Source organism: Enhydra lutris, unplaced genomic scaffold (assembly GCF_002288905.1).
Source record: "Enhydra lutris kenyoni isolate GAN:26980312 unplaced genomic scaffold, ASM228890v2 scaffoldscaffold66, whole genome shotgun sequence".
NCBI classification, from domain to species: domain Eukaryota; kingdom Metazoa; phylum Chordata; class Mammalia; order Carnivora; family Mustelidae; genus Enhydra; species Enhydra lutris.
This window is the reverse complement of record NW_019154150.1, coordinates 13330532-13343201: the sequence shown is the minus strand read 5'-3', so window position 1 is coordinate 13343201 and position 12670 is coordinate 13330532. Positions and strand designations below refer to the sequence as shown.

At 41.3% G+C, this 12670-nt stretch overlaps 1 protein-coding gene across 1 annotated transcript in view; it reads right to left on the bottom strand.

The window, feature by feature from the left end:
- Window positions 1-4421: 4421 nt before the first annotated feature.
- The window catches only part of LOC111159131 (ectonucleoside triphosphate diphosphohydrolase 3), a 34105-nt gene continuing 25856 nt past the window's right edge, over window positions 4422-12670 (bottom strand). The window contains exons 8-11 of the mRNA XM_022521550.1: window positions 9187-9459; window positions 8903-9013; window positions 8379-8516; window positions 4422-5682 (exon numbers count right to left, since the gene is read on the bottom strand). Coding sequence (XP_022377258.1) covers window positions 5446-5682; window positions 8379-8516; window positions 8903-9013; window positions 9187-9459 — 759 coding nt within the window. The 3' untranslated portion in view covers window positions 4422-5445. The remainder of the gene's footprint in view (window positions 5683-8378; window positions 8517-8902; window positions 9014-9186; window positions 9460-12670) is intronic.

Sequence of the window (12670 nt, the reverse complement as noted above, 5' to 3'; positions counted from 1 at the left end):
AGAAAAGCTCTCAGTTTTTCTGCTAAGGTCAGGAACACGGCAGGGATGTCCATTATCACCACTGCTATTCAACATAGTACTAGAATTCCTAGCCTCAGTAATCAGACAACAAAAAGAAATTAAAGGCATCCAAATTGGCAAAGAAGAAGTCAAACTATCACTAGATCATATGATACCTAATGTGGAAAACCCAAAAGACTCCACTCCAAATCTGCTAGAACTTGTACAGGAATTTAGTAAAGTGTCAGGATATAAAATCAATGCACAGAAATTATTTTTAAAATTTTTAAAATATTTTATTTATTTATTTATTTAAGAGAGTGAGAGAGCATGAGCAAGAACAGAAGGAGAAGCAGACTCCCTAATGAGCAGGGAGCCTGACTTGGAGCTCTATCCTGGGACTCTGGGATAGACCCGAGCTGAAGATAGATGCTTAAACTGACTGAGCCACCCAGCTGTCCCTATAATTTTATTTTTTAAATGTCATATAAAACATACACAAAGTGTATATATGTTTGGAAAAAGGGAACACCTATAACTGCTGGTTAGTGATAGAACATTCTTGTCATCCCAGAAATCCTGTTGTTATGGACCAAATGTTTGTATCCCCCAATATTCATATATCGAATCCTAACCCTCACTGTGATGGTATTTGGAAATGGGTCTTTAGGCGGTAATTAGGGTGAGATAAAGCCCTGAGGGTCAGACCCTCATGATGGGATTGGTGCCCTCAAAAGAGCAGATACCAGAGATCTCACTGTCTTTCTCCCCATACAAGCACAGAAGGCCAAGGGGAGTCTCAGGAAGAAGGTGGGCCATCTACAAGCCAGAAAGAAGGCTCTCACCAAGCACTGAATTGGCTGGCACCTTGGTCTCAGGCTTCCTTGCTTCTAGAACTGTCAGAAAATAAATATGGATTGTTTGAGCCACCTGGTCTACGGTACTTTGTCATGGTAGCCCTAGCACACGAAGACACTCAAGTATCTGTTTCCAAACACTATCTCCATCTACCCTCAAATTTAAGAGTAATAATTTCCTTGCTTGCCTTGTTTAGTTTTGCCTGTTTTTAAACTTGGTATAAATGGAATTATATGTATATGTATTTTTTGTGACTTGCCTTTTACCCTCAATGTCACCTTGGCAAGACCTCTCTGTTTGAGCATAGATTTGCTGTTCTTTTGTTTTCATGCTGTATGGTGTTTTCTAGTACAGATATATCACTATATACCCTACCATTTTATGCAATAGGTATCTGGTAAAAACATCCCTAGGCATGTAGCCTGTTGTACATTAGAATATGTAGGTCTATGGTATATACCTCAGACTGGAATTTTTGAGTCATTTGGTATGCATATCTTCAACTTTTTTAGATAATACCAGTTTTCCAGAATGGTTACATTAAATTATATCCCCGCCCCAGCATTGCACGAGAGTTCCAGTTGTTCCACACCCACATGTAGTGTCATTTAGTTTTGTCAAACAATGGGTATATTATGTTAATTTACTATGGTTTTAATATGCATTGCCCTGACCTATGAATGAGGTTGAGCACCTTTCTGTATTTATTGGACTGTTAGATTTCTCCTTTTTGTAAAATGGCTTTTCACTGCCCTTTCCCATTTAGGAAAATTAGATAACTTGCCTTTTTCTCACTGATTTGTAGGAAATTGCCATATAATTTGGAAACCAATCCCTTATCAGTTATATATGTTGCAAATACCTCCTTCTATTCTGTGGTTTGTCTTTTCACTCTTATAATGGTGTTTTTTGAGGATTAGAAGTTCTTAATTTTAGTGTAATCGAATGTATCACATATTCTTTTATGGTTCATGCATTTTGTGTAATGCTTAAGGAACCCTTCCCTTATTCAAGATCTTAAAATTTTTCTCCTCTTTTCTGTTCTAAAACCTTTGTGCGTTTATCTTTCACACTTAGGTGTTTGACCTCAAGTAATTTTTGAAAAGGGTGTGAAGAAGAGGATGGAATTTCCTTTTTTTCTGTATGGAAATCCAGTTGTCCCACATCTTTTTTGCTGCTCTGACATGACACCTGTGTCATAAATCAAGTCTCTGCATGTGAATAACATTCTAAAGCCAAACTCCTATCTGCCATGTGATACTGCCTTTTCCTGCGACAGGAAATGTCACAGACATAATGGGCTTTAGATTCAATCAGACCAGAATCTCAACTCACAGTCTCCACCTCCAAAAAGGCTTCCTAGCTGGGGGATGTTGACAAGTTATTTTATCTCTGAGCCCATGACTTTCCTGCGTGGTCATTGTAAGGAATAGACACAATTTGTGATACCTCATCACTTTTATCTTTCCTCATATTTCAAAGGGAGGTGCTTGTTTTGGTTGAAGGCTTGGGGCCTGGGTTCTGTAGTGTTAATTTTCTATTGGCTATTTAACAAATTGCCATAATCTTAGTGGCCTCAAGCAACACCCACGTATTACTTTCCAGTTCTAGAGGTCAGAAGTCTGGGTGGGCTCAACTGGGTTCTCTGCTTAGGGTCTCAAAAGGCTGAAATCAATGTGTTAAACCTGGTGGAGGTCTTAACTGGGAGTTCAGGGTAACAGTGCTTTCAAGTTTATGCAAGTTGCTGGCAGAACACAGTTGCTTGCAGTTGTAGGACTGAGGCCCCTGCTTTCTTGCAGGCTGTCAGCCAAGGTTTTCTCTTAGTTCCTCAAGGCCATTCTTGGGTTCTCTTATGCCTGGCCTCCTATTGATATATTTGGACTACTTCTTCAAGTTAGGAACAGAGCGTCAAATACTTCTCATGCGGGCGCTTTGGTGGCTCAGTTGGTTAAGCAACTGCCTTCAGATCAGCTCATGATCCTGGAGTCCCGGGACTGAGTCCCACATCGGGCTCCCAGCTCCACAGGGAGTCTGCTTCTCCCTCTGACATTCTCCCCTCTCATGCTCTTTCTCATTCTCTCTCTCTCAAATAAATAAATAAAATCTTTGAAAAAGAATCCTTCTCATGCTTTGAATCTCTCTGACTTCTGGAGCAAATCCTCTGCCTCTAAAGAGTTCATGTGAGGAGAAAAAGCCTACTTGGATAATCTCTCCATTTTAAGGTCAGCTTGATTGGTGATTACACCAGCAAATCCCTTTTGCCACGTAACGACATAATCTCTCCAGTAACACTAGGGGGCGAGGTGATGGGGACCATGTTAGACTTCTGCTTACCATAGTCTTACTAGATATGTTACTTTGCCTGCAGATTTCACAATGATCTATTTGGTAAGAATTCTTTGATATATGTTAGAAAACCCAAAATACTTCATCAGCTCATTCCAAGTTCCTGAATCAGCTAGAAACACTGATTGACTTGCCCTCATGGAATCTTGGCCCTCTTCCCTGCACAGACATATCTGTTTTTTCATGCAAACTCTTAGTGATTTGGATGCTATTTTTATCTGATTTCTCCATACTTTATTGTCCACCCTTCTGTCCTTTATGGAGATAACATTAATCAACAAATGTGTTGAATATATCACGTTTACTTACCCAAATCCAAGATTACATCTGGCAAGGTGTTAGGCCCATAGTAGGTATTTCTTAGAATTTTGTTGAATGAATGAAGATGAATGGAATTCAAAAGGGATTTGTCCTTAAGTAGCCTACTATCTATTTTAAAAATAAGCCATATGTACACACAAGATAAATAAGAGTTTACCTAACTAGTATCTATGTATGTATTTATTTATTCTTAATGAGTGTTTTTGGAAAAGATTTTATTTATTTATTTGACACAGAAAGAGAGAGTGAGAGAGGGAACACAAGCAGGGGGAGTGGGAGAGGGAGAAGCAGCCTTTCTATGGACAGGGAGCCTGATGCAGGGCTCAATCCCAGGACCCTGGAATCGTGACCTGAGCTAAAGGCAGGCGCTTAATGACTAAGACACCCAGGCGCCCCTATTCCTCACTAGTTTTTAAAAGGTGGTCCAGTAGATCATTGTGTGTGTGTGTGTGTGTGTGTGTGTGTGTGTGTAAGGAAGGCTTTGTGGAAGAAGCAGAGCTAAATTCGGCCTTGAGAAATATGCATTACTTGGATGTTTGGGAGGACGTCCCACAGGCAGGGTAGGGAGAATTGTGTGAGCAAAGGTGCATTTTGGGAAGGAAGCAGCCATTCTGGCTGGGAATCAAGATCTGAGTGGCAGGTTGTAGCCTCACAGAAGTTTTGAATGTCAGATAAAACACAGAAATGTTTGAATCTATTATCTCAAGGAGCCAAAGTTTTATCAAAGTGAAGTACTTTTACTTCTCTGGAATAAAGGTGATTGATGCATAATTTTCTTAGTTCACTAGGAAAGATTTCCTAAGAAATTTTTCCTCATTTTAAGAACTTACTCTCATAAATACCACCTTGGGTCCTTAGGAGAAAAAGTACTGTTTGCAAGGTAACAAACACACACATTTCAAGTCAAAACAAAATAAGAGTCCTTTATTCCATATTCAGCTAACCAACAACAATCTCAAATAATGTTGATTTTTAGTTTGTCGCCATTGGACTTGCTGGAGTTCTTTCTCATCATACGTAGGAATGTGGTAAGCAAGGCTATCTCAGGACGGCATCAAGTACACTTGTGGGAACAGTGGGCAAAACATACACACCACTCTGTCAGTGGAGAAACAGCCCTAAGCAAAAGCTTAGCAAAGGCAAAAAGATCTAATACATGATAGCCTCACTAGGAGTTTTATAAGAGGACCCAGCCATGTGAAGGGCAGGTGAGAATTAAGATGTACACACAGGCTGCAATCTACTGACCATGGCCCTGAGTGTGAATTCCACTCTGGAAATGGTCTGCAGTTTCCGGGGAGATTTTCTGTGTGTCTCTGTCCTTCAGGTTCTGCCTGTAAGATAGAGCCTGGCCATGGCCACTGTCATGGGGGTAAAGAAAACTTCTCCCCTGAATATTCTATTCTACTAGTCTGAGGGAGCTCAATGCTTATGGGATTGCCAAGTCTTGAGTTAAGAATCAATGAGAGGAAGCCATAATGCAACATATCTAACTGTGTTAAAGGCTTAATGGCCGCCTGCCAGCTTCCAAACTTGCCAGGAGGCATACGGCATTTCTGAGGAAGGAAAAATGCAAACTGAGCCCTGAGGTCAATGCTTCAACATCAGACTGTCATAGTCTCAACTCACTGTTCCTCTAGGGCACTTGGAATAAAGACCCTGACCTTGAAGGCAGGTCTCTTCTCAGTTCCCCAACAGGTCAGCAAGTGGGTGGTAGGGTCTTTGGTGAAGCAACATACCCAGAACGGTTGGGGGACTCCCCAAGAGGTGCTTTGGCATAAATCAGACTTGGAGAGGCACAGGACCTAGGTATTTGACTTTAGGTGCATTTCCTGAAGGTGGAAATTTCGCTTGCATTGTCTGGTGCTACCCAGGCTGGTTCTGGGCAGCCCTCAGGCTCTGGAAGCTGCTTCACAAAGCTCACTCAGAATCCACTGTGTGGTCGAAGGCATGCTGGGAGCGCCTCTGCTTCCTGGACAAAGCATACAGGTACACCAGAAATGCCAGACACAGTAAGGCCACCGCAGTGAAGAAGGCAAGGATGCCCAAAAAGGCAGACGGGTCCATGGGCAGGCGGATCAGGGGGCTTTCGGCTGGGATCTGGTTGGTCAGGCTGAGCATGTAGCCCAGAGACCAGGCTATGCTGCTGTTCCCCACCTGTATGGTAGAAAGATGGCTTAGTTCTCAGGGTAGGGCCCCAGGCAGGAATAACACACATACACCACTGTCATCCTCATGAAACACCCACCAGAAACTGTGGCCTAAGGTCAAAGACTTGTCCAAGTTCAGACCCTGCAGAGACTGGTCTAGAATCCAGGTCACTGAGGCCCTACACTCAGCACTGTGGAAAAACAGTCAGAGTCCTCACAACCTTGTCAACCTCACAACCTCACAATAGCCAAGTGGGATGATGGCACAGTTAATAACAGTGGGAGTTTTTCTACTGTCCAGTACGAAAGTGTCTGTGGCTAAAGAAAGAGGGTAACGAGCAGTTTACTGAACCCAGGACCAGTTTCTAAGCACAGGGGTCAGTCTAAATAAGAAACAGACTTTGTCAATTTCTTATGTAAATTCCATCAGTTTTTGCTTCCTTGTTTTGAGGCTGTTTTATTAGATACAAAAAAGTTTCAAATTTATAATCTTCAGAAGGAACTCTCTATATTTATGTTGTACTCCTCTGAATCTTGCATGATCCTCCTTATTTTAAAGACTATTTGGTCGATATTAAATAGCTATAGTGAAATTTTTAAATATTAGCTAAACCGTTTTCTTTTGGGTAGTGTATTCCCGGTAGCTAATTTTTAAATTTTATATATATATATATATACACACACACATATATACATATATGTATATATATATATATATAAAGTTTTTTTTAAAGATTTTATTTATGGGGTTCCTGGGTGGCTCAGTGGGTTAAAGCCTCTGCCTTCGGCTCAGGTCATGATCCCAGGATCCTGGGATCAGGCCCCACATTGGGCTCTCTGCTCCACGGGGAGCCTGCTTCCCTTCCTCTCTCTCTGCCTGCCTCTCTGCCTACTTGTGATCCTTCAAATAAATAAAAAATAAATAAAAATCTTAAAAAAGATTTTATTTCTTTATTTGACAGACAGCAAGAGAACACAAACAGAGTGGGAGAGGGAGAAGCAGGGTCCCCGCTGAGCAGGGAGCCCTATGCGGGGCTCAGTCCCAGGACCCTGAGATCATGACCTGAGCCGAAGGCAGACACTTAACTGACCGAGCCACCCAGGTGTTCCTAATATATATATATTTTTAATTTTCAAACTTTCCATGTCCTTACCCTTAACACATAAGGGTTTCTCTTACAAACAACAATATGCTTGATTTTTAAAAATCCAATCTGACAATATCTGTCTTCTAACTGGTAGGTTTAGTCCAATTATGATTATTGTGATTATGGATATATTTGGACTACTTCTTTCTAATATCTTAGTTTAAAACTTTTAATTAGTGCTACTTTCCTTTTTCTTTATTTTTTCTTTTCTTGCCTTAAAAATGTTATATAATAAAGTCTGCCTTTACAAGAGGAGCATTTTAGGCCTCTCTTATGACCCCTTACCCTGCTCCCTTCACACTGGATATCAGATATATTCAAATTTTGGGTTGTTATGGATGGAATCTTTTACTTTTCTTTAGTCTAAGTTTTCTTTTTCCTTTTTTAAAATACACATTTTAAGCCACCACATCATTTATTCTTCTGCCTATATTTTTATAACATTTCCGGGATTTATTCCTCTTCTTATTTGATTTTTTTCCTCCAAAAATATTTTTGGCATCCCTGTGTGGCAAATCTTCCAAGTCTTTTTATGCCTTCATGTTTGAATACCAATTTGGCTGTATATAAATTTCTTTATGAATAAAGGAAAAGGATTTGAAAGCTGGAATTCTGTATCCATCCAAACTGGTATCCAAGGGAACATCACTTTCTGTTCGCGTAATGTACTTTCCTGCTAATTAGATTCATTAAGAAGCAAAGCTTAGAGAGTACATGCCACCAAGAGTCCTTGTATGTCTCCAGACAGCCTTAGCTTTTTGTAGATGACTCAATCTTATTTATGTAAAAGTAGACAGTCACAGGCCTAATGCTGGCTATTGATTGGTTTAATCTAATTATTGCTAAAGCTAATATCAAACAGAAGGACCCCAGGCTTTATATCAGCGATTCCTGAGATGAGAAAATTCTCCCCGAACCTGGGGAACTTAGGTTGGGTTCATATCAGCAAGGCTGAGTCCTTCCTGAAAACAAAGCCTATAGAGGGTGACCGGCCAAAGAGCCACCTGGTGACACCTGGGGACTCCAGCTTCAGGCCATCCTGGACACTTGACCGTAAATCCAGTGACCTCAGAACATTCCTTACTTCATGCTGTTGTAAATCCCTCATACTCTCTACTACCCTGACATCTGTGTAAAATGGACAGCAGTTAGTTATCAGCCTCTTAAAGAATCACTGCCCTATTTAAAGTTTCTTTTCCTGATGATAAGTCTGATCCTTAAAATATTTATTCATACACTCAACAAACATTCAGTAAACACCTTCTAGGTTCTCGCCCCTGTGCTGAAGGTAATGAGACAGGTCCTGTGCTTGAGGAGCTCAGGGTATGTAAGCTCTTGGCCTCTGATCCCTCCCCCATGTGGAGGGGTCTCCCAGGGACACCTCCTCTGGATTCTCCACCATCCCTTCGGGAAAGCTCACAAGGGATCCCAGTCTCTCCAGCTTCCCCCCAGCAAACTGAAATCACCAATACCCTCTGAACATCTACATTTCTTCTGCACCTATACACAAACCTTTAGAGAGGAAGAGGAGAAAACAACCTGTGCCTTGACTTACTTCTTTTTTAAAATGTATTTGGGGCCAGGTCTCTTCGGTGAATCTGTATCCATTCACAAGCAAGTGGTAGATATAGTGGGCTGAGAAGCAGTAGGAGCGGGCATACACCTCATCAAACCTGGGGAGCAGCAGCGGGAGCTGAGGAGGAGGTTCCAAACAGATGAGGCAGGCATGTTTGACAACGCATGTTTCAGAACACATTTTAAAGAATCTCATCCTGTAGAATTTCATAATACCATCACCATAAAACAATCCAATTGTATCACATCATAACGAAAATACCCCTCTGCAGTACGGGGTACACCACATACTGTTGTAACCATCATGCCTGTGGTCAGAACATTCATCCACAATGCGGATATGAGGCAGGTTCCCTTATTACCCCATTTTGTGGATGTGGTGGAAGCACAACAGCATGAAGTCCAAAATTGGAACATACACACACCCACACACAAATGAAATACACTTGGCTCCGCTCACTGTGTTGTACGGGGGATGTTGCCCCTTTCCCTTTAAATACTGACCTGACTCCAGCTCTCTGAGCAGAAATCCCAGGTGCTTGAGTTGAAGGCATTCAGGGAAAAGCTCCCTGAAAGATTGAAAGCACTTGCTGTGTAGTAGAATCCCGCAAAAGCCTGGAAGGGGGTTGCGGAGAAGGAAGTCAGTTCTCAGAACGGGTTACATTATGGAGTTTTTGGGGTGGGGAATAAGAAAGTGGGCAAACAGGGCAACAGAAGAGAAACAGAAAGGGGAAAGCTAAATCTTCAATGGGGGAGAAAGGGAAACTTTTGGTGGTTTTTGCTCTTACCACGAATGCCCCTTTAACTTTTGGCTGATAAACCCCATCAAAGGAACAGTCTTCTTGGTCATGGCAAGCTTTGAAGTCAAACAGGAAAGCCACCTTTTCCCTACACAGTGATGGGTCCCCGGTTCCTTCAAAAGTGATGACGTCATCAGGGTCATAATTTACAGGTCTCAGGTCTGCTGTGCACAGGCTGTCAAATATGTAGCCCCCAGTAAGGGTGGTGACATAATTCTGAGGGTAACAGGGGTTGATGATACTGGTTTTGATGGGAGAATTCTGTGGGTACAAAAGGGAGGTGTCAAAAACCACTCTTCTGTGGAGGGCCAAAGTGTTTCCCTCTTGCAAATCCTTACAATTGCTACCCTCCCATGCCGAGAGAGACATGGATGGAAAACATGCCATTTTGTGTCAGTGTGCACTTGAAGGCAACTCTAGTGGGGGTGGGTGAACCTGCACTGAGCACGATGCCCGGTCCTCGTTCACATTATCTGATCCACCCCTTAAGACAGTCCGGGGAAGCAGGTTTTATGAAATCTATTTGGATGGGAAAACAAGACATGTTTAGATTAATTGATCATTTTTTAAAAAAGATTTTATTTTATTTATTTATTTGGGAGGGAGAGAATTGGGGGGGGTCAGAGGTGAAGCAGACTCCCTGCTCATCGGGGAACCTGATGTGGGACTTGATCCTGGAACTCCAGGATCATGACCTGAGCTGAAGGCAATTGCTCAACCAACTGAGCCACCCAGGTGTCCCCTAGATTAATTGATCATTTTTAATAGAATATCACCTATCCACCTAAGAAAATAATCCAAAAGGTTACCAATAGGTATATTATGAAAATTAAGGTTCCCTCCCAACTACTTCTAGCTACCAGATCCCTTCCCTAGAAGTAACCATGATTGCCAATTTTTGTGATTTCCTGCCAGAGATACTTCTTGTATGCATATGCAAATATCTTTTCTTCTCCCTCTTCCTTTTTCTAAAAACAATAAATGGTACTACTCTATCCACAGTTATGCCCCTTGTTTTTCTTACTTAAAAATATACCTTTCTCAGGACGCCTGGGTGTCTCAGTCAGTTAAGCCACTGCTTTTAGCTCAGGTCATGATCCCCAGGGTCCTGGGGTCGAGTTCCACATTGGGATCCTTGCTCAGCAAGGAGCCTGCTTCTCTCTCTGCCTCTGCCTGCCACTTTGCCTGCTTGTGCTTGCTCTCTCTCTCTTTCTCTGACTAAATAAATAAATAAATAAAATCTTAAAAAATATATATATATACCTTTCTCATCTTTCCCGTTGTACATATAAAATGGCCTCTTCTTTTAGAGGCTGCATAGCATTCCACTGTACCAATAAACTACAGAGGAGATTCCTTAGATAAGAAATATGAGTATATATTTTTTTAAAGATGTTATTTATTTATCTGACAGAGAGAGATCACAAGTAGACAGAGAGGCAGGCAGAGAGAGAGAGAGAGAGAGGGAAGCAGGCTCCCCGCCGAGCAGAGAGCCTGATGCGGGACTCGATCCCAGGACCCTGAGACCATGACCCGAGCTGAAGGCAGCGGCCCAACCCACTGAGCCACCCAGGCGCCCCATGATATTTAGATGGTTTCCAGTCATTCTGCCATTATGAACAAGGCTGCAACAAATATCCTTGTTACATATAAATCTTTGATCCATTTGTAATTTATTTGGTGTAAAGATTATAGTAGGGGACCTGATTTTATTTCTTTCAAATGATTATCCAATATTTTATGTACTGGTGAAAAATATTCTTCTTATCTTATGCTAAATCCCAAAGCGTGTTTGGTTCTATTTATGGACTCCCTTTTCCAGGGAACTGGATTTGAACTCTGTCCAATTTCAAAGCCACTAAGCATCTCCTGCTGTAAAGTCTTGACTCGGACAATACTTATTCTAAGTCTTTCAATTTATTGATGTAGGAAATTGAGATACACAACGAAGTAATGAATCATTTAACAAAGGCCAGTGACAGGACTCTATACATAAGCCTACAGAAGTCCAACACTCATCCAATGTAACTCTAATGACTATCCTCTAGGATATTTTAATATGACTGACTCTGGAGGCAGCAAAAAGGCATCTTTCTGCTTCAGTGGTATGAAAAAAATCCATGATTTTCAAAAATTGCTATGTCTACTATAACATGTCCCACCAGGGTCACCCTGTGGCTGAAATATTAGTTTAAGGGGGGGTAGAAATCAGTCAACTGGTTATTTAATTTCCCCCTCCAAATCTGACATACTTGTTAAATAGTTAATATAAAATAAATTGCTTCTGGCTTCACCTGGAGAAGAAGCAAGATAATATCAATTATTTCTGGCTTGGAACATAGAAGAAGCTCAGTGAAGATTCTTTCTTTTTTTTTTTTTTAAGATTTTATTTATTTATTTGAGAGAAAGAGAGAGAGCGTGCATGTGGGTGAGCATGAGGAGGGGGAGGAGCCAAGAGAGAAGCAGACTCCCTGCTGAGTGTGGAACCAGATGTGGGGCTCTGATTCCAGGACCCTGGGGTCATGGCCTGAGCCGAAGGCAGATGCCTAACTGACTAAGCCACCCAGGCGACCCTAAAGATCATTTCTATACTCTTTCTGGAGTTTGAACGATTGTGATGTCGTTCTTTAAATATAATTTGCCAATGGTCCAAGTTGCTCAGGCCCTCAACATTCAACAAATCTCCCCTGAACTTAGTGTTTGCATGGCACTGGTACTAAAGGGTTAACCATTAGGATTGAGGGTAAAAAAGTCCACTGGAAAACTGCAGCATAACTTGGTCTTACAATAAATCCCATCAAAAGTGGGAAAATAGTGATAGGAACTATCCTCAATAGTGATGGAAACTATTAAAAGAACATACCAGGAAACTAATTTAAAAGGAAGGTACAGGACCAATAATGAAAACTATGTTTTATTGGAGGATACAAACCAAGGATAAATAATTGGAAGGATATTTTATAATTCTATATGGGGATTCATAATATCATCAATTAGCTAATTTTTTACCATATTCATTTTCAGTCAATGCAACTACCATCATAATTTCAATGAAAAAAATTTCCTGTTACTGCTTAAAATGATTTTGAAGTTCAGAATAAATGTTTGAGACCAGAAAAACAAACCACTGCAACTAGAATAATTGGCTCAAGAATGGAGAAATGGATGAACAGAATAGAAATCTAGAGACAGATCTTCCTTATCCAGGGACTTATTAGTGGGATGTCTCAGAACCCCTGAAATTATCAGGTTGCAAAAAGTCATTACAACTTTGTTGGTGGGAGTCTGGGTGGTTTTTTTTTTTTTTTAAGATTTTATTTATTATTTGACAGAAAGAGAGGTCACAAGTAGGCAGAGAGGCAGGCGGGGGTGGGGGGTGCTGGCAGAGAGCCTGATGCGGGCCTCGATCCTAGGACCCTGAGACCATGACCCACCCAGACGCCCAAGGTGGTTTTTTAATTTTGTTGGAAGA